Below are 24,591 nucleotides of genomic sequence, written 5' to 3'. Positions count from 1 at the left end.
AGAGAGATGTCTGGCCAGTCCTCATGTTTCAGTTCCAGCCACTATGGATGCAACCAGATGAAAATCCCTGCTCCAGAATCGCTCAGCTTAGCCCTTCCTGAATTCTTGAACCACAGAAAGAGTGAAGGGGAATATACTGAATGTTGTTGTTTTAAACCACTAGGTTTGGGGTTATTTGTTCAGCAACAGACAATTGAAACCCTGTCCGTCATCAGTAATGTAGCATGCAAGCTAAATTGATGGCTTTCGTTATTGGGTGCATATGTGCTGGGGCTTTACATGTATTTTCAAACATTATCTTTACTCCTTCAACAACCTTGAAAAGTTCGTACCTTATAGATAAGGCACAGGAAATTTAGGCCAAATATGAATACTAATAATCATAGCTAACACAGTGAGTCTTTACTATATCCCCAGTTGTATTCTAAGAACTGTATACATATTAATTCTTTCAACTGTAACAAGAACTCCATTTTGCAGATAGGAAAACTCAGGCACAGAGAAGTTTAATAAATGCCCAGGATCACACAGCTTGTAAGTACTAGAACCTGGACTGTTTTTAGTCCATTGTGTAAATGCATAACTATTTCACTATACTATACTGATTGGGAAGGTTGGGATTCAATCACAGGTGTCTGACTCCAAAACCCAACTTATCTCATGGTAAATACTATAGATGACTATAAAATAAATAAGTATAATAAAGGCTACATACAATGGTATGTTTAAAACAAAATGAACATGTACTCCTGTGGACTTGGCTACTATGTTGTCTTCGTAACAGTCCTAAGACCTGACTCAGAATCTCCATAATCAGTCACTGGATGGCCCCAGATGCTGCCTGCTGTCTCGTCCCAGTACCAGGGAGAAGGCTCAACCAGCTTCCAACAGGCAGAATGGGTTACAGTGTATGGCATATCGCAGCCTCGACCACCAACTGATAGGACACGAAATCAATTCAGTTGTGGCCAGCATTAAAAACTTTTTTTTTTTCAAAAGAAAAGAATGGAATAGAAAATAGAGCGCATCAGATACCCCAGAGATATTATTTTGTGAAATTTGTGTTTCAACCATATGTATGTATGTATGCATATATGTGTGTAATGTAATGTAAATGTTATACAATATAAAATTATTTCTTACTATAGGTTGGAGTCAAAATATGGATTCTTTTAAAAAAGATTTTTGGAATTAAGAGGCTTCCTGTTATACTTGGTTTGGAATCTGCTAGAGACAGGTGTTACTTACTCCCTCTGGGTTTTGATTTCAATCTGCTGGAGGTAGTATTTTATTATAAACAAGCCCGAAAGGAGAAATGTAAGAGCAGAGTCTAGTGCCTCCAACCAACAGAGTATTCTGTGTGATTTATATAGTTCTGGGTCAATTAAGCCATGGCTGCGATATCAAAAGAGTAAATGAACTAAACAAAGCTTTATTTACTGCCTTTGTGGTCATCAGATCCTACAAAGTGAAAGCTAGCTTCGTGAAACATTAAAGAAGAACTTTGTAGTTCACAGTTGAACATCTCAGGAAACTTCTAACTCCTCAGGAACTATAACATGAAACAGACCGGATAAAATTACATTTATTCCAGACTTTTCTCCCCACATGTTTAATCAGTCTTCCTGGGTTCACAGAATGCAAATATTCCCTAAACTTCCATTCTTAATCTCACTGGGAATATTAACTAAGACAGCTCTTGAAGGAGTTCAAAGTCCTTGTGTCAACAGGATTATTTCTCAGGCCTTTCATCAAATATTACCATGAGCCATAGGGGTTTTTTGGGGGGCGAGAGGGCTGTTGTTTTTTGTTTATTTTTTAACTAAGTCCGAATCAAAATTTTATTTTTTAATTTGCAATTTTGTATTTCCACATTTCATGCAGAAGATTTAAGCTGGGGCCTAGGTGGATGAACTAAATTTTAACAAGTAGATGTCCATAGAGAGAGCCTTCCAAGAAAGTGGGAAAGATCTAAAGACACACTCTAACCCTAGCAGCAGTTTCCACATCTTAACTGCATCTGGTAATCTTGTGGGAAGCCTGTTTTACATACATATTTCTTATCACACCCCTGAGATAGTGATTGAATATTTCTGAGGTGCAGTCCAGGAGCCTGGATTTCTTCCAATTAAATGATTAATTGGTTTGAGCTCCGTGCTTCTTAATCCTGGCTGTGCATTAGACTTAAGCAGGGGCTGGGGGCGGGTGGTGGGTACTTCCCTGGCGGTCCAGCGGTTAGGACTCCGTGCTGCCAATGCAGGGGGCGTGGGTTCCATCCCTGGTCAGGGAAACAAGATCCCACATGCCGTGCAGTGCGGCCAAAAATAAAAAAGTATGGGGACACTTTTATAATAGCAGATGCCTGGGTCCATCCATCCCCCAGAGAGTCCAACATTCCTGATCTGGGGTAGGCACAGCCATCAGTATTTTTGAAACAATGCTAAGGTGATTTTAATATCAGCTAGAGTGGAGAGCCCCTGGTGTGGAAGAGGATGCAGCAAACCTGGCATGTAATAAAAGCCATACCTGCACAGACTTCCCCTGGTCTACCAGGGGGACCAGGGGGACCTGGTGGTCCAACAGTCCCCGTTTCTCCATAGCGGCCAGAGTGCCCTGGATCCCCTGGAGGCCCTGCCAAAAATAACGGCATAATGTATACAGTAAACATATATATACATTTAAAGGCTCACGCACAATCACTTTTTGTGAGCCTTGTTAAAGTACAACAGGAGATTGTTTTGCAGCTTCTCATCACGTTTAAAGTGCAATAACTTAGACCCTCCTCTGCAGACACATGAAGTAGTGCTGAATTTGTCACTGATCTAGGCTGCTTACTTCCTGGAGGCGGCGTCTTGGCAGGTCTTAGTCAAATGGTTTCACACATTTCTAGCGATTAAAAAACCTACTTTCTGAAAGGTAACACAATAAAAATCCCAGCATGTTCACCCACTAAAATAAAATTTGGTGTCTTATGGCTGATAGAGACAAACCAAGATGCACATCTCTACTTGCACTAGTATAATTATACATTCACGGTAAAAGTTCACATATTTAGCCTGCCGAGTGTGTAAACTACAGAAGGACTAGGCCAAACTCTTCTTTTGGAACTGCGCAAATCCCGTTTCAGCATAATTTATAGAGAAATCGAATGGAACACAAACCTTTGAGTGGAAGAGCTGGAGTTGCCAAAACCCCTGGTGGTCCTGGGTGCCCGTGGTCTCCAGGATCTCCCTGAAATCATTCATTCATTCACTTTTCTTAGAAATATTAACCTTTTTCACATGTTTCCTGGCACTAAGTAAATATTAGCATCACCAAGAGTGCATTCATATAGGAAACAAAGCCTATATGCTGACTAGAGAAATAAATAGCTCATGGTGGTCTAAGAGGAACAAAAGTATGAGACCTCCCACCTACAAGCAGAAGTTAACAGCCAACTGGGAAAGTTCTCCCAAAAGAAAAAAAATTCAAACTCCAAAAATGCTTCCATGTGCATCAACTAGATACTTCTGAAGCCATGAAGTTTCTTAGATCTATTATGAGCATTAATGTCTAACTTGCACTCTAGAACAAATAGTTTATTTGCCTATAGGATCTGAACCTACATTTTATTTTAGCAGCAGATATTGTCCCCCTTAATTGTGTCACCTTAATGCCACCATGGCTTGTCCTGCACAAGTGCTGAAGGTGAGGTCACATAAAAAGGAACGAAAAAATGCAGTGGTGTTCAAAGCAAAGAACTCTCCTCGGTTCCCTCTGTTTTTAATCATGATACTGTATAATCCCTATGGAATTTTTGAATCTCTCATTATTATTCACCTTCAAAAGGATCATTGCTCAAATGTAAAATGTAATCATTACAACATGCATTAAAATAATATAAGCAAAATGAACTCAATTTTGAATGATTCTTTGAAATATTTAAAAAAATAAATAAGATAACATAAGGGATATAGGATGTTATCAGATAGGCTCACTTTTTTACCTTTGGACCAAGAAATCCAAACGGCCCAGGATCTCCAAACACTCCTGGTTCACCCTACAAATAACCAAAAACATGCCTTTTTTTATTTTTATTTTTTAAAGCATATATAAAGTATTTATTTGTATGCACATATTTACCTACAAAATTTACAGGAAATAAAACAATGCATAATATATACAGTGTTGTTTTCATGAGGATCAAACAATGAAGGTAATTGCAGAACATCACGGATGAAACATGCCTTTTTTAAAAAACGTGATTGGGTGACAAATTATCTCATTCCCATTTAATCTGAATGACACATACTCACTGAGATTCTGTACAAAATCTTAACACTGCTTTGGGGTTGCATCAGACAGTTTTGTGCTTTAGTTTTTGTACCCACAGTGAAATCATGTAACTTATAAAATAAATGTGTTTCCTTTCTCATTACTGTGTGGGAGTCTACAGGCCCTGGTACAACTTTTGAATGATACTGAATTGCATTTACTAATGAATATGTATTTATCCTCTCTATAATTATGTTCATTTACCTTTAATCCTGGAAAACCTGGAGATCCAGAGAAGCCAGGGTCCCCCTAATAAATTCACAAAAATCAACACAAGCAGAATTAAAACAAAATACATAAACCAGTTCAGTGAATCATTTTTCACCTTATGAGATTGCTTCATTGGCATTTAATCTTGTCTGCAAAGGTAGCTGAATAAAGGAAATAAATATAAAAGAGATTCCATTTCTTTATAACATTTGCTATTTTAATTGATCTTTAATCTTATTCAAAAAAATTAATGTCCTTGACAGTGCTTTAAATTAAGAACATAGTTTTGTTGTTTTTGCTGTTCTTCCATTTCAATTTATTTATTTAATGCTTGCACTGGGCTAAATATCTTTGAATCATCGCAACATAATTTGTCTAGAGATTAATAGTTGCTCTATGCATTATCAGCAATGAAAATTCCTATGGAAGTCAATATTGTCTCGTTAAGTACTAAATCTGAGTCAAATAAACTCAATGCCCATGCTCACCGAGGTCTGGCCTTCATAGTGACTCTATGAATGGGGATCCCATTAGTGACATGTGTGGAGATGTTTGAGGCCTGATGCTGTAGTTGTTTTCTAGCTACTGCCCCTAGATCAGTACCTTCTTTTATCAAATAGGCTCAAATGAACAATTCCAAGCTACTATCACACTGACACTGAGCCAGTGAGAAAATGCCACGATCCCATTACTTCCTGCCAATTCTCCCATCTTCTGCTTGCCTGTTTTATCCAAATAATGTCCATGAAAGGGATGCTCTGGGGTACTTAGCTATCACACAGTTCTTGCTGACCAAGATATAGTATTCCTCTTAGGGATAATCTCCACTTTTTAACTCTCAGAAATATTGATCTAGTCTTATAAAAATGTGAGAGAGAAATGCCTCCAAATTCACTGAAGTTAAGGACGCCATGAATGATCCTTACCCGAGGTCCTGGAAACCCAGGAATACCTTTCTCGCCTTTTGTCCCAATAGCGGGTTCCCCCTTAAAGAGATGACACTTTTAGAGGAGTTCAAGCAACAGTATTTCAGCAATACGAATGCAAAAACAAAACGAGAAATAAAAATTATCGCCAGCAGCTTAAAGAAAACAGCTACTTTGGAAATAGTCTTCCTACAGAATTATGATAAAATATTGAAAAGTTCTAGTAACATATCAGCATTTAAAGCAGTGATAATAACCATGTAAAAAATTTTAAATTAAGATAGCACATCATACAATTTTTTAAGTTCTTTAAATAAATTACCTTGGGTCCTGGTGGTCCGGGAGGTCCAATGATTCCAGGCGTTCCTTTAATACCCTAAAAATCACAATGAATATAATCTGGCTTACTGGCTTTATTCAACATACTGAGTTCCATCTCTTTAAGAAATTACCTCTTTCAACAGCCATTCTCCTAATTTTTTAATAAGGGATTACTCTTCAACTGTCGGTAATTAGCAACTAAGATCCAAGCGCACCTTTGAACCTGACACTCTTCAGGAGGCCAGTTCTGTGTAAGAGGTGTAGCATTGTTGGGCGTGGGGCGGCAGAGCGGTGGGGGGGAGCCACCATGGAACCAGGGCAGCAGATGCAAGCTGGGAATGCAGCCACTGAGAGGAGAGGCTCATTTTGAGCAAGGTAGTGAAACTGAATCCAGTAATTGAAAACTGACAAGAGAATGTGCACATGGCATCAGTAACATCAGTGCTGGAGGTTGACAAAGGAATTAATATTTGCCAAGAGTCTATTACATGCTCGGTTCTATGCATGTCACTTTTCAATTATCAAGGCATCAGATCCATATGTAACATCTAAAGGACAGCTGGATTTCCAGTGGTATTTTCAGCGACCATATGAAAGACATGAATGGGGGACTATATCCTGGAGGACATGTCACAGTTTAGCAGCCCAAGCTAGGTATGCCACTCAACAGCTGGGTAAACTTGAGAACACTGGTAACCTTTCCAAGTCTCACTTTTTCAACTCTGTATAATGGAGCTAATAATAGTACCAACCTGTAAAGGTTACCTTGGGATCAAGGCAGCATTGCACGTAGGTGCTCAGCTCTTTGCTGGCACAGGAACATGTTCAGAAAATGTTGGCTATGACTACTTTACCAAGGTAATATATGGATTGAGAATTACCTTTTCTCCTTTATAGAGACCAGAATCAGGGGGCTGCACCAGAAGGGTGGGTCCTGGAGAACCCTGTTGGCCAACCTCACCCTTTTAAAAAAATCAAAATAATAAGAATTTCATATTAACTTTATTTTGAAATAAAAATTGAACCTAAGAAGACTTTCACCCACATATTGTGGTATAATGCTTACAAGCCTGTATGTCATGGATTTAAAATAAAAGTCATGGCAAATACATAATGTAATTTTAAATGTTTATTGTTTTTCATAAATAATACATACTTACCGTTAAAAATGAATTTAAAAAATAAGTGATCCATAATCCTACCAACCAGAGGTAATCTCTATTAAAACTCTGGTACAGTTCTTTGTGGTGTGTGTGTGCTTGTATGTATGTGTGGGTATATAACACATACATGCATACATGTATACATATACATGTCTACATATAAACATATGTGCATAATATGCATGTGTGTATACATGTATATGTGACTAAATGGTGTGTTAAACATAATTTAAAACTCTAATAGAAGACTCTTATTCAAAAAGACACATGCACCCCAATGTTCATCGCAGCACTATTTACAATAGCCAGGTCATGGAAGCAACCTAAAGGCCCATCAACAGATGAATGGATAAAGAAGATGTGGTACATATACACAATGGAATATTACTCAGCCATAAAAGGAATGATATTGGGTCATTTGTAGAGACATGGATGGACCTAGAGACTGTCATACAGAGTGAAGTAAGTCAGAAAGAGAAAAACAAATACCATACATTAATGCATATATGTGGAATCTAGAAAAATGGTACAGATGAACCTGTTTGCAAGGCAGAAATAGAGACACAGATGTGGAGAACAAATGTATAGACACCAAGGGGGGAAAAGGGGGGTGGGATGAATTGGGAGTTTGGAATTGACATATATAAACTAATATGTATAAAATAGATAACTAATGAGAACCTGCTATATAGCACGGGGGATTCTACTCAATGCTCTGCGGTGACCTAAATGGGAAGGAAATCCAAGAAAAAGGAAATATATGTATACCTATAGCTGATTCACTTTGCTGTACAGCAGAAACTAACACAACATTGTAAAGCAACTATACCCCAATAAAAAAAATATATATTATAATGAAAGTAACACTATATAATAATAAACAATTTAAATGTAGAATATAGTTTATATTTTTATATTTTATTAAAATTTTAAATCATTTAATATATTTTACAACACTATTTTTTGCACATTTCCCTATCATATTGGGTGGGCCAAAAGGTTCGTTCAGTTTTTTCCATAAGATGGCTCTAGTAGCACTTAGTTGTCTTTAACTTCATTCGAAACAATTTTGTTAGATTGTATGTGACAGGTGTCATATCAGCGCGCCTTTAAAAAAAAGACATCAAAATTGGTGAATTTTTGTGTAGCCATTTTAATATTGAAGATGGAAGAAAAAAAGCAACAGTTTCAGCATATTATGCTTTAAAAGGTAAAAACGCAACCGAAACACACAAAAAGATTTGTGCAGTATATGGAGAAGGTGCTGTGACTGATCGAACGTGTCAAAAGTGGTTTGCGAAGTTTCGTGCTGGAGATTTCTCGCTGGACGATGCTCCACGGTCGGGTAGACCAGTTGAACTTGACAGCGATCACATCGAGACGTTAATTGAGAACAATCAACATTATACCACGCAGGAGATGGCCGACATACTCAAAATGTCCACATCAAGCACTGAAAATCATTTATTTGCACCAGCCTTGGTTATGTGAATCGTTTTGATGTTTGAGTTCCACGTAAGCGAAAAAAACCTTCTTGACCGTATTTCCGCATGCGATTCTCTACTGAAACGTAATGAAATAGTTCTGTTTTTAAAACAAATTTTGACGGGCAATGAAAAGCGGATACTGTACAACAGTGTGGAATGGAAGAGATTGTGGCGCAAGCGAAATGAACCACCACCAACCACACCAAAGGCTGGTCTTCATCCAAAGAAGGTGATGTTGTGTATATGGTTGGATTGGAAGGGAGTCCGCTATTATGAGCTCCTTCCGGAAAACCAAACGGTTAATTCCAACAAGTACTTCTCCCAATTAGACCAACTGAAAGTGGTACTCGACGAAAAGTGTCCAGAATTAGTCAACAGAAAATGCATAACCTTCCATCAGGATAATGCAAGACTGCATGTTTCTTTGATGACAGGCAAAAACTGTTACAGCTTGGCTGGGAAGTTCTGATTCACCAGTCGTATTCAGCAGACATTGCACCTTTGGATTTCCATTTATTTCAGTCTTTACAAAATTCTCTTAATGGAAAAAATTTCAGTTCCCTGGAAGACTATAAAAGGCACCTGGAACAGTTCTTTGCTCAAAAAGATAAAAAGTTTTGAGAAGATGGAACTATGAAGTTGCCTGAAAAATGGCAGAAGGTAGGGGTACAAAAGGGTGAATACATTGTTCAATAAAGTTCTTGGTGAAAATGAAAAATGTGTCTTTTATTTTTACTTAAAACCGAAGGCACTTTTTGGCCAGCCCAGTAAGTACTAGAACCTGGAATTTCCCCACATCATGACGTCTTCCAATATATTTTTGGCAAGCGTGTTAAATGGCTGTACCATAAATTTCCCAACCACACTGGAACTCCATGAGAGCGAGATCAGGTCTGTCTTGCTAAATCCCCACACCAAGCACCAATCCTAGCCTGGCACAGGGTAGATGCTCAATATCTATTTACCCACAGTTGTTGAAAGAGCTCCTCAACAACTCTTAAGCATTCAGATTGTTTCCAGATGAGCTGCCACCTTAAAGCACTTTTCTAAAGTTTATCCTTACTTAGTTTTGTGTTTCAGCAGAAAGGACTATGGGTGTGAGGGGTGGACGGTGTGTTGCTCAATGCTTTGGGTCGCAGTTATTCATATTTTTATTTATGTGTGAAGTTTAGGACTCTGATGAAATTGGCAAGTTAAGCTAAACAAATCCATAATTAAACAAATTGTTACTCCGGATTATATTATCAGAAATATTCCATGTCTTTGGGCTGGGGGAAGTGTGTTATATAAATTAAATTGAATTTACTGTTAGGTTTTGTCAGAACTGTCATTTTATAGTCAAGGGTAATGGTGTCATAATAATTCAGCAAGGACAAATTCTCAGCCATAAAGCTGGGCAGTGACGAGAGAATGAACACAAGTTAAGCGGTAATCAGAACTGTCTCCTCGACTCCGGTAGCCCATACATTTTAACGTCTGCTCCTCCATGCAAAAGGGAGTTCTTACCGGGTCTCCCATTTGCCCCTTTACTCCCACGCCAGGATTACCCTGGAAAAGAAAAAAAAAAGGAAACTGATTGCTTTGGAATATTAAAAAGTAATCACAAGTAATAAGACTTCTGGTTAAGCAATTTGTTGAAGTGTATTTATTAAATACTTCGGGAATTCTAAAAAGAGGGAAGACATGATTCCGACAAATATTAGTGGTCACTTATCTCATTGTACACGGACTTCATTTGTGTATCTTACTCATGGCCGCCTACCTTCAACCCTGGATTCCCAGGAGGGCCTGGAGGTCCCTAAATCAACAGCAAAAACACACAAATCAGTTATCAGTGATGGAGATCAGACTGTGCCCTTATTGGTTGTCCCAAGCTCCTCTTTAGGAAACGCTTAATTTTGAAACACACATGGCTGGACTTCCTACCACGGCTGGGCTGCTTGTCCCTCCCAACCCCCTCCTGCCCCCCACCTCCAGGGACCCGTGCTTCAGGAGGGACTCAGGCTCATAATGGTGGGTGTTGGCTGATTCATCAGGTGATAATCTCGAAAAGAACCCATCTCTGCCTGAATTGCCCAAGACGGCAATTCTGCTTTCTTTTGCTTTATTTAAGTATCAGGCTTTTAGAGAGACAGACTCAGCAGTGCTGTACTTACTGCTAACCCTGGCTCTCCCGGGTATCCCACTGGGCCTGCTGGCCCTCTCGCTCCCCTTGAGCCCTAAACACGAGAAAAATCAGTGAATCCGTTACCGAAAACCATAATCATCGTTCATGGGAGAGCTGCCTGCAATCCCAGGTGGATGAAGTACACCTGCCCTGCTGCGTCATCTTGGACAGTAGCCCTGACACAGCTGGGAAAAGGGCACCGAGCTGGCAGGCGGTAGCACTCTGGTGGGTGTGACTAACTCCTACGTTTGGGATTCAGTTAAGACCCAGAGGTCAATCTACTTACTCACAAATAAATCTTGTAGTAGCAAAAGTAGAGAACAAAGAAACCTTGTTACTCCTAAATTCCATATATGTTATAAATTTAACATACATCAAAATGCTTTTACAATATTAATATCACTTAGAATTAAATAAATTAAAATATTAATGTAGTTATACTCTAATATATCCTTTCAACGTGCCCTATAAGATCAGTGTGAATAGAAATGTCCCCAGTTCAAGATCAAGGCAATTCAGCCATAAACAATTTTCTGCAACATGTTAAGTTACAGCATAATAACACACAAATTCACAAGGAAAGGTTATAGTTGGGCAGTTCTAGAAGTATGGAGAAAGGGGCTCGGTTCTCCCACTCACCCTGCCCATGTCAAATGATTTGAGAGTGTGCAATGGCATTACTCTCTCCTAGAGAATGAATCGGTATTTATTTTAACAGTGACACCAAGGTATCTCATTCATAACGTAGAACGGAGCTTCCGGAGTAGTAAGGAAAAACCAACCTGGGAAAGTAATCCTGTCAACAGCTAGAAGTTACCAAACAAAATTATAGGTGAACCATTAGGAGGCAAAATTGCTTTCAGTTTTAATCTTGTGAATATTGATGAATTGGAAAGACAAATATAATCATTGAATTACAAATTCCAGGAACATGAAGATAGGGCAAAATATTAAACATAATACACAATTACTGATTCAGCAAGCAAAATCATTTTCACTGGACATATATTATTTAGGTAGTTTCTAAGCGGAATTATCTTCCTAAAAATTAAGCGACTATAGCTACCCAAGCAATACAAATGATCATTGCAAGATAGAAGAGAAAGGTAAGCCGGACCTTGCTGAGATTCAAGGACGGCTCTGTGGGCCCGTGACCTGTGCAGTCACATAGGGCCTCATGCTTGATTTAATGCTCTGCTGTCAGCATCTTGAAATTTGTAATAATTTTTGAACAAGAGACCTATATTTTCATTTTGCACCAGGTGGGCCCTGCAAGTTAGGTAGCCGGTCCTGCTGAGATGCAAACTAGTGGAGACCATAGGCTATTTGAGGAGCAAACAGAAGCACACGGCCTGCCCAGGAGACTTACTGGTAAGCCGGGAGGTCCTGGGTCCCCTCTGTCACCCTGCAATAGTATCAGTACATTGCATTAGAAGAGCAACACCATTTCCCTAAAACACACAACATAAAAGTAAAAACACACACACAGGACTTATTTGGACTGTCTGTGCAGTTTGTTCAGTTTTTCAGTGTTGAACAGACAGCTGTGGAAGGGCTCTATGGAGGTGCTTTTCCGTCTCCATTCTTAAGCCCTGAATTCTACTTCTACTCAGCTGAAACCAGGGAAAGATTGCTGGAGTCAGGAGGACATGGAATCAAGATGAGATTTCATCTCTCAGTTTAAAATGTTCTAAAGAAAAAAAAAAAGCTCTGAATTCTCGATCCAGTGGTCCCATTTCATCAGTTTAACTGTCTGTCATCTGATTGGCAGACCTTTCCTCCCTTAATTAACACCTTGTTATCACCCCGGAGCAGATGTAAAGGGAATTCGTGTGGAAACCCTCTCTGCCTCCGGCCTCCATGCACATCTACCGCTTTGTGACTCTGCCCTGAGACTCTACTCACTTTAAAGGATCAAGGGGTGTATGTTCTCTTGAATACAGACTCTTTTTTTTTTTTTCAAAATGTAAAATATACCGCAAAATATACATATGATAAATTTTAACATTGTAACCTTTTTTAAGTGTATGGTTCTGTGGCATTAAATACATTCATCATGTTGTGCAACCATGTTGTGCTTGCATTGTCCAAACTTTTTCATTTCCTCATGGAAATCCTGTATCCATTAAATACTAGCCCCCATCCCCCCTTCCCCAGCCCCTGGCAAACACCATCTACTTTCTGTCTCTATGAATTTGACTACTCTAGGGACCTCATCTAAGTGGAATCACACATTTTCTGTCCTTTTGTGACCAGCTTATTACACCCAGCATAATGACCTCAGGGTTCAACCATGTTGTAGCATGCTTTAGAATTCCCTGACTTTTTAAGGCTGAATAATATTGTGTTGTATGTGTGTATGTACTACACTCTGTTCATCCATTCATCAGTAGGTAGACACTTGGGTTGCTTCTACCTTTTGGCTATTGTGAATATGCTGCTATGAATATGGGTGTACAAATATCTGTTTGAGTCCCTGCCTTCATTTTTGGGAGAACATATCTAGAAGTAGAATAGCTGGGTCATAGGGTAATTCCACATTTAAGTTTTTGAGCAATCACCCTACCATTTTCCACAGCAGCTACACCATTTTACATTCCCACCAGCAATGCACAAGGGTTCCAACTCTTGCACATAATTACTAACACGTTATTTTGTTTTTCTTTTTCTAATAATAATCATCCAAATGGGTATGAAGTGGATATAGGCTCTTAAAACCATTGTTTCTCCAAGGCTATTGATCTGCACACCACTTTCATTAGGGATCCTCTGTTTCTCTTTAAGATGAGGAATTCTCTATATTCATCTCCCTTTCTGTCTCGCTTGTTCTTTCTTGCACAATTACCAAAGAATACTCACCATAACTAAGATTGTACTGTACATTATATTTTACAGTACATGGCAGTATAAATTATTATAACAGATCATCAGCACTGAGAGGAAGGCAGGGTGGATATTAATTTTCTTTCACAAATAAGGAAAATGAGGCTCAGAGAGGTTAAGGGGGTTGCTTAAAGTCACAGTAGTAGGTAAGGGTCAGTTCACTCCTTCCAATACATCATACTGGGTCCTAGAATGACCCTGTTTTTGATGCTAAGTTTATGAATTTATCATTTAAGCTATAAATAGAAGCATAGTGCTTCCTGTCTAACAAGTAAGAATAGGCACAGAGGCTGTAAACAAATATTGTTAAGCTCACTTAAGGGATCACCACTCAGGTGTGCCCACTCCAGGTGGCACAGGACTTGGAATCTGATAGAGGCAATCTAGGACTACTTTTATATAATTATTGTGGAATATCTTTCCTTAAGAGAAATGACCGTGTCTTGAAAATGTACTGTATCTCTCCTCTTGAGTTTATCATATCTAGCGATCTCCTTCTGCTTATCCACGGCTACTCAGATTAGAGAGATGCGGTGGTCATTCAAGAGTTTATTTCTGAATATTTGTACATCATTCTCTGTGAAAAACACAAAAGCATTTCATTTGCTAAGGATAGTGCTCTCAGGTTTCTACAATTTTCAAGTTCAATGGTGGTGACTTCTATCATCATGAATGGTAAGTATTAATATCACAATATTTTAACTACAAAGTAATTAATGATTCTCAGCTGGAAGTGATTTTTCCCCCAGGAGACATCTGGTAATGTCTGGAGATACTGTTTGGGTGTGTGTGTGGGCGGTCAGGGGTGTGTTACTGGCATCTAATGGGTAGACGCCAGGGAAACTGTTCAACATCCTACAATACACAGGTCAGCCTCCATGACAAATGATTAACTGGCCCAAAATGTCAACAGTGCCGAGGCTGAGAAACCCTGAAATAAATGTATTCATTGCAACTCTGCGAGAATCATAGGGAGGGAGGGGAATTTTGCAACCAGAGAAGCTAAAGCCAAGTGCCTTCACACAAGAAGTATGCGCCATCCCAGAGGGTCAGGGTAATGATCAAAACCAGTGTCCTCAGAGACATTTTAAAGGTATCTCAGTCTATGTGTTTTCTGCATGGATTTACTTATATAGAAAAGCATTGTTTTAAACCCACCCTGATTGTAAAGCTTACCTGAATACCTTTAATGACACCTAAAATGAACACTGAATTTCCTTTTTCTCCTTTTTTCCCAAGAAGGCCCTGAAAATAAAATATTCACTTTAAGAGAGGAAAAGAGCATATTACTATTTCTGTATTTTCTTTTGCAAATGAAATATTACTCACCAATAAAATTACCATTATAATCATATTTCACTAGTGGAGATTTCTTCATTTTCATTATTATTATCATCCTAAGGTTGTCATATATACTTATTTAATATTTGGTTAAGATCTATTGAGGAATCTCCTAAGACAGAATATCTACTAATATATTTATAAATATATGACAAATATTTATATATATTATAAATATGTAATATATTTATATAGGTTATATACAATACTAATACATTTATAGCTGTTTACTAATTATTCAGCAGGAAAATTGCACTTTTCTTCACAACATAATGCACATAATACTTGTATTATACTTATAAGTAAACAATTTTGCACTTGTCAGTTAATAATTTATGCCCTAGAAATAGCAAAAAAATTATTTTATCCATTTAAGTATTTGTATTCAAAACAGAGCCTAGTTATCTGTTGTAAGATTAACTTTTAAAAAAAAAACATGTTCCTTTTAGAAGGTTTTTATACATAGCTGCAAGTTTGCTTACTTAGAGTAATTTTTAAAAGTGAATGAAATACCTCGATGTACTTTCTCCCCAAAGTTTTCCTACTTAATATCTTAATATCCTACTTAATATCTTAATACACCTTAACTTGGTTACCACATGAAAATTCTACCATCTTCATGTATCAAGTTCCTGTGAAGGACATGCAGATTTCAAAGTTAATCCCTCTCAGGAGGGTGCTTGACTTCGCTTCCAATGGGAGATACTAAACAGTTTTGTGGTAAATTACATCAACACTTTCCTTGAGAAATCAGATTTGCCTACACAAGCAATTGTTGCTTCGCACAGTCCCAATACGTGTGAGTTTCACTTCCACAAATAAGTTACATCACACCAGTCCTCCAACCAACTGGTTCAAATTTCAGTTACCACTGTGTATTAATTAACTGAGTCACTGCATAAAGTACAAACATCACTGCTGGCTCATTGGTCCGCAAATCACTACATAAGTAACATGTGAATCAGGATCACCAACTGATCACATCACTCCTTTCAAAGTCTATCAGTGACTGGTCACTAAAATCTGTTAGTTCACACACAGACAACGAAGTATGTAGCTGTGTTGTCCCTTGTCTCCCAGTGATAAACCCAAAGGACACTTCATAAAAACAGATCATTGAAAGAGAGGATTGCCAAGAAAGATGAAAATGAAGTGAGGAAATGAAAAATGCTAACAGTGGAGGTGAAATTCAAATAGAATGTAAGTGGAATTAGGGAAAGAATAGATATTGTGGGAATGTTGTCACTGCTGTCATTCAAGCCAGAGGGACTTAGGAAGGCAAACTTATCAACATAAAAGAGGGAAGTGGTTGTGACCAAAAGGATGAAGATGTGACAGAGGGAGTGACACCGGCAGAAGAACTTCACGTTAAAGAAACTCTCAGAGATATTTCACCACACTGGAAGCTGGTCCAAGCTTAGAGAAGAGTATGACATTCACCAAAGCATAGAAAACACAGTCACTTCATGTCCTAAGTTATGGGACCAGAAGACAGCAAGCACAGTTCAAACCGCCTTGGTAAGTTTTTACAAAAGAAAGAAAACCCTTTAATTTTCAATGTTTCTAATGCTTTAGATTACAATGTACTAAATAAATATTAGTTTAAAATTTTTTCTCTATATATTTATGATGTTTTAACAAAATATCTTAAAGGTCATGGAACAATAGTAATTTTCCCATTGGATGTAAAGGCTGCTTTGTGTGCCTTCAGATTGCATGCCATTCTTAACATCTCACACTGTGTGCAAAGTGAGCACTGCCCATATAAGAAACGGGTCAAGGGAAAGAAAATTGCTTTGCAAAGAGATCATTATGACAAACTTCAGTACTGTGGTCAGTACTACATGCTGTGTTCAAGCTAAAATCGAGAACCCGGCTCTCCTGAATGTTCACGGATGCGCAGTAGAAAGAGGCATGATCCAATTTGAAGATCTTAAGAGACGTGCATTCACCAGACTGCACTTGAGCCCCCAAGGGGGCTGAGTTTGAAAATAAAGAGTGGCTGAGGAGCTTAACAATGGGAGTTGGTTGTTACTTGGTACCACAAGAAAAATGTGAATATGGAAATTCCTTTTTGAGTTTTGTGTTCAGATCGATCATTTCTACTACGATCTGGAACAAAGGAAAAACTCACAGAAGAAAGCAAGATGATTGTGGTGGTGATGAGGAAACCTTTTAGAAGGAATCTCAGGAAATGATATTTAATTACAGAAATGGAAAGGCTGAAAAACAGTCACAGAAAATCAGCTTTGAAAGAGTAAATTATCTCTAGTCTTTATTTAAGTGAGAAAAAAGGAAAAGAAAGAGAGAGAAAGGGGCTATAAGTGGTAGAGGAAAGGGTAGTTCTTGCTGAAGTTATTTTTAAATAAAAGTCCAAATTTTTGAAGGAAAAATAAAAAACTAAAAGCTGTAAAGTTAAGTGTTGGATATTGTCAGCTGTTTCTGGACCTCCATTCCAAATCTCTTCCATTTATCTTTTTGCATTACAGGAGCTAGAAAGCTAAAGACTACATTTCCCAGACTGCTTTGCAGCTGGGTGAGAAGTAGGTTCCACCTGGGAGATGTACTTATGAGACTTGGGAGGCAGAATTGAGGAAGACATCCTCTTCGGGTACTGCTGATGCTGCCAAGCAGGAAGTTAGAAACTTGAGCGTTTGCTGGTGTCTCGACATTCAGAAGAGCGGCCAGTGGTTGAGGTGCAAGAGACGCTTCTGACTTCTGAATCTCAGCTAAGTCATGTGAGCCCTTGAAATCAGAAGTCCCATAGTGACCCTGGAGTTTCAATCCTCCAACCATTATATTAAGTGCCAAATTCCTGGTATTAAATTCCTCTCGGCTTGAAATACCTAGAGGGGTTTAAGTATCTGCAGTGAACCCTGAATGATAAACAACCTAAGTTTTGCTAAGTGGCCTCCCTCCCCCTATTATCCATTCTCTGTATGGCCGCCAGGAGCATTGTGATAGAACATCAGTCAGATCATATTTCTTCCTTCCTTAAAACCATGCAGGGCTTCCCTGGTGGTGCAGTGGTTAAGAATCCGCCTGACGATGCAAGGGACACGGGTTCGATCCCTGGTCCGGGAAGATCCCACATGCCGCAGAGCAACTAAGCCCGTGAGCCACAGCTAGTGAGCCTGCGCTCTAGAGCCCGTGAGCCTCAACTACTGAGCCTGCGTGCCACAACTACTGAAGCCCATGCGTCTAGAGCCCATGCTCAGCAACAAGAGAAGCCACCGCAATGAGAAGCTCACGCACCGCAAGGAAGAGTAGCCCCCGCTCACCGCAACTAGAGAAAGACTGCGTGAAACAATGGAGACCCAACACAGCCAAAAATGAAAATAAATAAAATAAATAAATTTATAAAAAAAAAAAAAAAAAAAAACCATCCAGTGCATTCCCATGGCATGGAAAAGAAAACCCAGTTTCCTTCCATAGTCTACAAGGTCCCGTGTCTTCTAAGTCCTGCCCAACTCTCTGTCCTCATCCTCCGGTCACCCGCATTTGTTCACCAGGCTCCCAGTACACTTGTAACAGCTCTGTTTCTTGAACACATCCAGCCTGTTCCCACTGGAGGGCCTTTTCACTTAAGATTCCCACTAGGATGAACTGTGGCTGTCTTACTGGGGAGCCTTGTGGGCCAAGAGCTCCTCTTTCTCCTGGAAACCCTGGAGCACCTCTTGAGCCATTGTAGCCATCTATGCCAGATTTGCCTCTGGATCCAGGAGGCCCTGGGTGCCCCTACAAGAAACAAAATTATAGGTGAAGCATTTTTGCAAGAATACCATAACAAAAAGCTTCTGCAATATGGGTCCCCAAATTATGGCAACTGTGACTCACATGTCGTTCAGTTTTGTGAAACTTCCTTCCCCACCCACAAGAACTATGTAGCATAGTAAAAATAAATAAATCTATTTTCATATACCCCAATTTAAATTAATTTAGTCTGGAGTATTTTCAGAAATTAGGGAGGAAATCTTCCTTGAAATCCTTAGAAAGACTCTAATGAATTATAAACCCTGCCAAATACCTTTTCCTTCTTTCCTCTAGTTTTCATATCAGCAATGAGAGGTTTAAGCCCACTCCCACCATTAGGACTCACCAGCAAATACAAACTTTTGTGATGAGTATAAATTTATTTCCAGAACATTGTACTTGACCTGACAAGTATACGAGCTCATATTTTGGAATGCTTTTTTCCAATCTTTTTGAAAACCTTGTTCTTCAAGTAAAATGTTTTGGTCTCAGAGTTATTACACGAAATTGAAATGCAAGCACTCTTCCATTTACTAAAATAAGAAAATAAAGAAGAGTCTACCATATATATTATATATAATATATATCATATAAATATATTTTATATATATACAAAACATGTGATTTTAAGGGCTTTGATGAGTGTCTCTCCCTTCTTTAAAAAAAATGGAGAAAATTTAAGGATACTTACAGGTATCCCATCCAAACCTGGGAATCCAGGAACACCGGTTGGACCCTAAAATCCCAGAAAATAAAACAAAGATATAAAAGCTACAAAATTATTACATTAACAGGTTAATTTACTTAAAAACATTAATAATTAATAACTTGTTTTAAGAAAAAAACCTTATCAGTCATTGTCATCTATCTTTATATTAAGGAGCTCAAATGCCAACATTTGGAAATCAACCGTTTGTGCTTTTCTTTTTGTACTTAGGAAGCCAACATTGGCAATATTAGTTCAAAGAATACATTCAATACCCTATAACCGGAAATTCAACTTCTCAGACTCTATCCTAGAGAAACAAACTCTTAAATGTAAACACAGGTAATTTACAGGACTGTTTTTGCACACTTGCACTACACGAAGTTAGACTAGGATCTCAAATTCTCATCAACAGGGAATAAACTATAGTTTTATCCATATTATGGCATATCATAGAGTGTTTTTAAAGGAGTAAATTCAATCTACATAAATTGATACGGAATGATCTCCAAGCCATATGGTTGAGTAAAAAAAATGGCTCTGCATGATACATATAGTATCAGTTAGGTTTTTTAAAAAAGCCATAAAGAAAACCACTCCTCACTGGGTAAACTCATGTATTTACGTGCCTAGAAAAGGTCCAGAAAGGCATGCTCCTCTGGAAAGGGGTTAGGAATGAGGACTGAATATTGAAGAGGAGTTTAGACCTGATTTTTCTAAGGTTCAAATAGGTACTACTCGTGATTATTAAAAAATCTGGCATAGCAATTCTGATGAGTGTTTAATATCAATCTTTCACTTACGAAGAGGCTTACCTTATCACCCTTGTCACCTGCTGCTCCAGGAAGGCCACTGTCACCTCTCATCCCTTTCTCTCCTGGAATTCCAATGGGTCCTGGTGGCCCCAGGGGTCCAATAGGACCCTGTGGCCCTGGTGGTCCTGGTTGACCCTAAGAAGCAAGATTAAAAAGGCGGGGGGATGGATGATTCTTAGGTAATGTTTTCTAACAAAAAAATATGGTGACTTGGGTTTACAGAAAACTAGAAAATTAAAGATGGAGCAAACTCTAATAATAGAAGCACGAACGATCAATTAATTATAAAAAGAGAAAATGTTGCCTTTTTCAATCTGAATCAAAGCTGTACAATAAATTTGAATTACTGCATGTACACACACATCTATAAACTAATTATAGTTCTCTTACTATTTTCATTCTGTCATTGAAATTTATAAATCTTGAGCTGTTTAGTGAAGTAAGTAATTTTTAAAAATCAAAGTCTCATTAACATTATGTAAGTGACACAAGTTAAGAGTGAGGAAAAACTGCCAGATCTTTTATTTACTTCAAATGGCTCATAAGTTGTCTGCCCTTTTAGGGGGGAAACATTTCTTTTTTAGCTGCTTTTATCTAATTTATTATCCGTAATTTGGAATCAGGCTCTCCATGTCACATTATTTTTATGCAATCCAACTTTCTTTCCATGAATGAAAACATCACCTTTTATTTTAGGCAAAGAAGTTTCAGGAACTCAGTTCTCCCCCTAAACCCACAGTGGGAACATCTCTGGGACAAAGATGAGGAACTCCTTGCTCCCTTTAAGCCTGTTCTCCGTTGCATTTAGATGCACTGATGCAGTGAATGAATGTTCAGTTATGACAGGGAGTCTCACAGCTCTTTCTAGGAGTAGGAAGGTTGGTATGTCTCGCATCTGTTTCCCTAACTTCCGGATGATCATATCTAGCTGCCTCTTTGACATCGCCTTGAATACAACGGTACCCTCAGCTTAAAAAAATCCAAAATGGAGCTTTTGATTTTACCCCCCAATTTGATTCTCCATCCACTGTCCCTATCTACCCAGAATCCAGCCCCAGAATCCTGGGATTCACCCTGGATATTCCTCTTTCTGCCACACCTACATTTAAGCCATGATCAATTCCTAGCTTTTCACTTCCGAAATGGGTCTGAAACTCACCCACCTCACTGTCTCCCTTGCTGTGACCCTGCAGGTCCGCATCAGTGAGACCAGTGTTCCAGGCTCCCACATGGCTTTCCAGCTCCCTCCAACCCTCCTCCCTGCCTCTCTTCAAGTGACATTAAAACAGAAATCAGATCACGGCATGGCCCTGCTTTTTAAACTTCCCTTGTCTTCCCACTACATGTAGAATAAACCTTGTGCTCCTCACCTTCCAGGCCTTAGAGGGTGTGGCCCCAGATTCCCTTGCACCCCATGCTGTGCCCGCCCCACACTCACTAAGTCCCGGCCACGCTGCTCTTTTCTGTCTTCGGGCCTCGGTGCGAGCATTCTCTCTGGGTGGCTCTTTCTCTAGATCTGCACATAACGTGGATCTCTCCTAAACGGCCACCACTGAAGTAGGATCTCCAGTTCATCCTCACCCCCGTCAGTCTCCATCAGGGTATCCTGTGCACTTCCTTCTTAGCATCTTAGCATTTCACATTCTTTAAATTATGTATTTGCCCATCAGTTTGTTGTCTGCTCTCCGACTAGACACTAGCACCATGAGGGCAGGGGTATCTGCTCACCAGTTAAGTCTTCCATCTACCATCTACCGTGGCCTTTGGCTCAGGAATGAATGAATGAATGAATGAATGAGGGGCAGATGTGGCAGAGACTATTCTCACAGGCTTAGTGGTCCAGCCTGACCATCGATCCGCTCCAGACACACTCTGCAAGGGCCCTGCATGATTGGGAAAGTGATTTTTGAATGTCGCAAAAAGCTATTCTACCAAATGTAATCTTTATGACATACAGTTTGATTTTACACATTCAAACTTGTTTACTTTTTATGAAATAATCAACTCATGGGAACAATGAGGCTCTTCGAATGAACTTAAGAATCTAAAATCAGGGTTTCTAAATGATACTTCTAGCCTCAGCATTCAATCTCTGTCTATAATTTGATGTGAGCAGAAAGTATCTTAGATTCATATGCTTTTTAAAATAACTCGCTTTGCATTCTTAAGATGATACCCTTAGATTAGGTAAAGAGAAGCTTTATAATGAGACGTTTATAACAAGGCTTTCGCCGATGCAGGGTGATCTGGTCACATGACACCATGCCCTGTGGTGGCTAATGCGTCCAGCTGTGTTGTCTAACACATTTCAGAATCCATGCTTTATTTCACTACAGTTTGAAAACACTCTGTATTCATCTGAAGTCAGGCTGTCACCTGCAATTTTTTAATGCTTTTTAAAAATTTTCCAAAGATTTAAGAAAAAAATCATTTAATATCCCCTTTCCTGACCCAAACAACACGGGTAACTGCATTCAAAGAGCAAGTAAGTCTTGATATGTGGAGAGAAAAGCTGAGTGGATATCAGGAGATATCTGCTTAGAACTTTTAAATCTCTGGGCAATTTCAACCTTAGTGCTCAACTCTAACCGCGCACGGGACCCTATATAAGAATGTAGGGCTATCCTTTGGGTGTATGGGGCCCAGGGAAAAATATGTTTTGGAGAGTCCCACCTACATAAAAATTTGAGTCACCTGAAATCAGTGTATCAGTGTCATTCTGGTGACCCAATCTCAGGAACTCCATGAACGAAGAACAAACTCCCACAAGCGGGCAAGTGAGACTGTCCTATTAGGCGACCACCCTCTTGATACCAGGGCCCAGCCATGGGGCCCCAGCCCAGCCCAAGAGCATGAACCCCAGAGCTCCTCATGTGGTCAACTCCCACTGGATAAAGGGTCAGAGAGCATCCTGCTGAAACTACTTTTAAGCCCAAGGTGGCGCCGCTGCTGCCTGGGTGCCACTTCAGCAAACCTATGTAACTTCTGTGCCCCTGTAAATGCTCCTCATGACCAGAAATGGAATCTATCCAGTCAGCTGATTGCCAGACGCCAAGCCAACTTTGGGCTCTACGCGTACTTCCTTGTTCCTTATTCATTTCTATTTTTCTCTTCCTTGTTCCTTACTCTTTATCCTATAAAGGCTTCTTTAATAATCACGAGTAGTACCTATTTGAACCTTAGAAAAATCAGGTCTAACTGATACTATATGTATCATGCAGAGCCATTTTTTTTACTCAACCATATGGCTTGGAGATCATTCCGTATCAATTTATGTAGATTGAATTTACTCCTTTAAAAACACTCTATGATATGCCATAATATGGATAAAACTATAGTTTAGTTGCAGTTCTCCGGATCCTCGGGAACAGAGGCTGCCCACTTCATGAGGTGTTAAATAAAATTTGTTTGTATCACCTAAACTGTCTTGAGTTTTAACAACCTTGAAGGGAAGAAACAGATGCTGGGACCCATCGGTCCTGGTCCCCGGTTGGGGTGCCCCCTTGGACAGTGCTGCTGGCCTCGGTCAGGCCCAGACACAGGAGGGAGGCGGGCGGGGCCCTGCCTGAGGCAGGGCCTGGGGTCAGGAACCCTGCTTGTCCTGGTCTAAGGACAATAATGCAAGAATATTCACCACATCATCTTTGGTAATATCAAGAAAAACTGGAAATCCCGTAAAAATCCCAAATGAGACTGATTGAATAAATTATGGTATCTTCATACAATGAAATACCGCAGAGGCTGTCTTAGTCTGGGTGCCCCAGAAGCAAATATAGGACAAGGCATCAATGCAAACGGTTTATTTGAGAATAAAGGAGACATGGTGAGAAGGAGACGGGGTGAAGGAGCAGGGATGTGACACAGAGAAGGAAAGGCAGCCCATAAGGCTGTGGTATCAAGCCAGTTACCACCGTGGGTCACTGGAGCTTAACCCAGAGCAGAAACTCTGGGTGTCAAGGTAGAATGCACACCTCAGAGCTATCCGGCCCGGGGTGAGGGAGTTAGGGTGTTTACCTCACTGGGGGAGGGCCACTGATGGTGGGTGGGAAGTGTCTGCTCCTGGGGCTTTGAGAAAGCCCACAGACAAAGAGATGAAGAGACTGGCAGCTGGAGACCCCCCCCTTAACTTCCCCCCCAAAACAGGAGCACTGAAGTAATAGGCCTCAGGGAAATGCACAGGGCCCAGACACTAAAGGACGAAGTAGGTCTCTCTGGATGGATATAGAACAGCCTTGTGATGCTCATGAAGAAGAAACAGAGTGACTGAGTTCCAGGCTCTGCAGTCAGCGCCTGTGTGTGAAGCCCAGGCCCACACTTACTAGCTGTGTGACCTTGGGCATGTTTCTTAACCCCTCTGTTCCTCAGCTTCTTTATCTGTCAGTGGCTTGTGGACATAAAAAGAACAATGCATGTAAAGTGTTTAGCATAGTGCCTGCACAGTAATGCTAGCTATTGTTATCATACATGATTGTTATTATAAATAGTTCATTGTTAAGTGGGAAAAA

At 39.6% G+C, this 24,591-nt stretch overlaps 1 protein-coding gene and 1 non-coding gene across 2 annotated transcripts in view; both read right to left on the bottom strand.

The window, feature by feature from the left end:
* COL4A4 (collagen type IV alpha 4 chain) overlaps window positions 1-24,591 on the bottom strand; it is a 139,428-nt gene that overhangs the window by 73,510 nt on the left and 41,327 nt on the right. Inside the window, exons 5-19 of the mRNA XM_068544321.1 lie at window positions 20,087-20,221; window positions 19,257-19,301; window positions 18,434-18,550; window positions 14,648-14,716; window positions 11,958-11,993; window positions 10,578-10,640; window positions 10,184-10,219; window positions 9,928-9,969; window positions 6,653-6,733; window positions 5,773-5,826; window positions 5,451-5,510; window positions 4,519-4,563; window positions 3,986-4,039; window positions 3,162-3,231; window positions 2,527-2,631 (exon numbers count right to left, since the gene is read on the bottom strand). Of these exons, the coding sequence (XP_068400422.1) occupies window positions 2,527-2,631; window positions 3,162-3,231; window positions 3,986-4,039; window positions 4,519-4,563; window positions 5,451-5,510; window positions 5,773-5,826; window positions 6,653-6,733; window positions 9,928-9,969; window positions 10,184-10,219; window positions 10,578-10,640; window positions 11,958-11,993; window positions 14,648-14,716; window positions 18,434-18,550; window positions 19,257-19,301; window positions 20,087-20,221 (1,012 nt within the window). The remainder of the gene's footprint in view (window positions 1-2,526; window positions 2,632-3,161; window positions 3,232-3,985; window positions 4,040-4,518; window positions 4,564-5,450; window positions 5,511-5,772; window positions 5,827-6,652; window positions 6,734-9,927; window positions 9,970-10,183; window positions 10,220-10,577; window positions 10,641-11,957; window positions 11,994-14,647; window positions 14,717-18,433; window positions 18,551-19,256; window positions 19,302-20,086; window positions 20,222-24,591) is intronic.
* LOC137765519 (small nucleolar RNA SNORD34) lies at window positions 4,149-4,221 on the bottom strand. Its single transcript, XR_011074173.1, has one exon. It is a non-coding gene; the product is annotated as a small nucleolar RNA SNORD34 (small nucleolar RNA).

This window comes from Eschrichtius robustus, chromosome 5 (assembly GCF_028021215.1).
Source record: "Eschrichtius robustus isolate mEscRob2 chromosome 5, mEscRob2.pri, whole genome shotgun sequence".
Lineage (NCBI taxonomy): Eukaryota > Metazoa > Chordata > Mammalia > Artiodactyla > Eschrichtiidae > Eschrichtius > Eschrichtius robustus.
The sequence above is the reverse complement of the archived record's forward strand: the minus strand, read 5'-3'. Positions and strand labels throughout refer to the sequence as shown.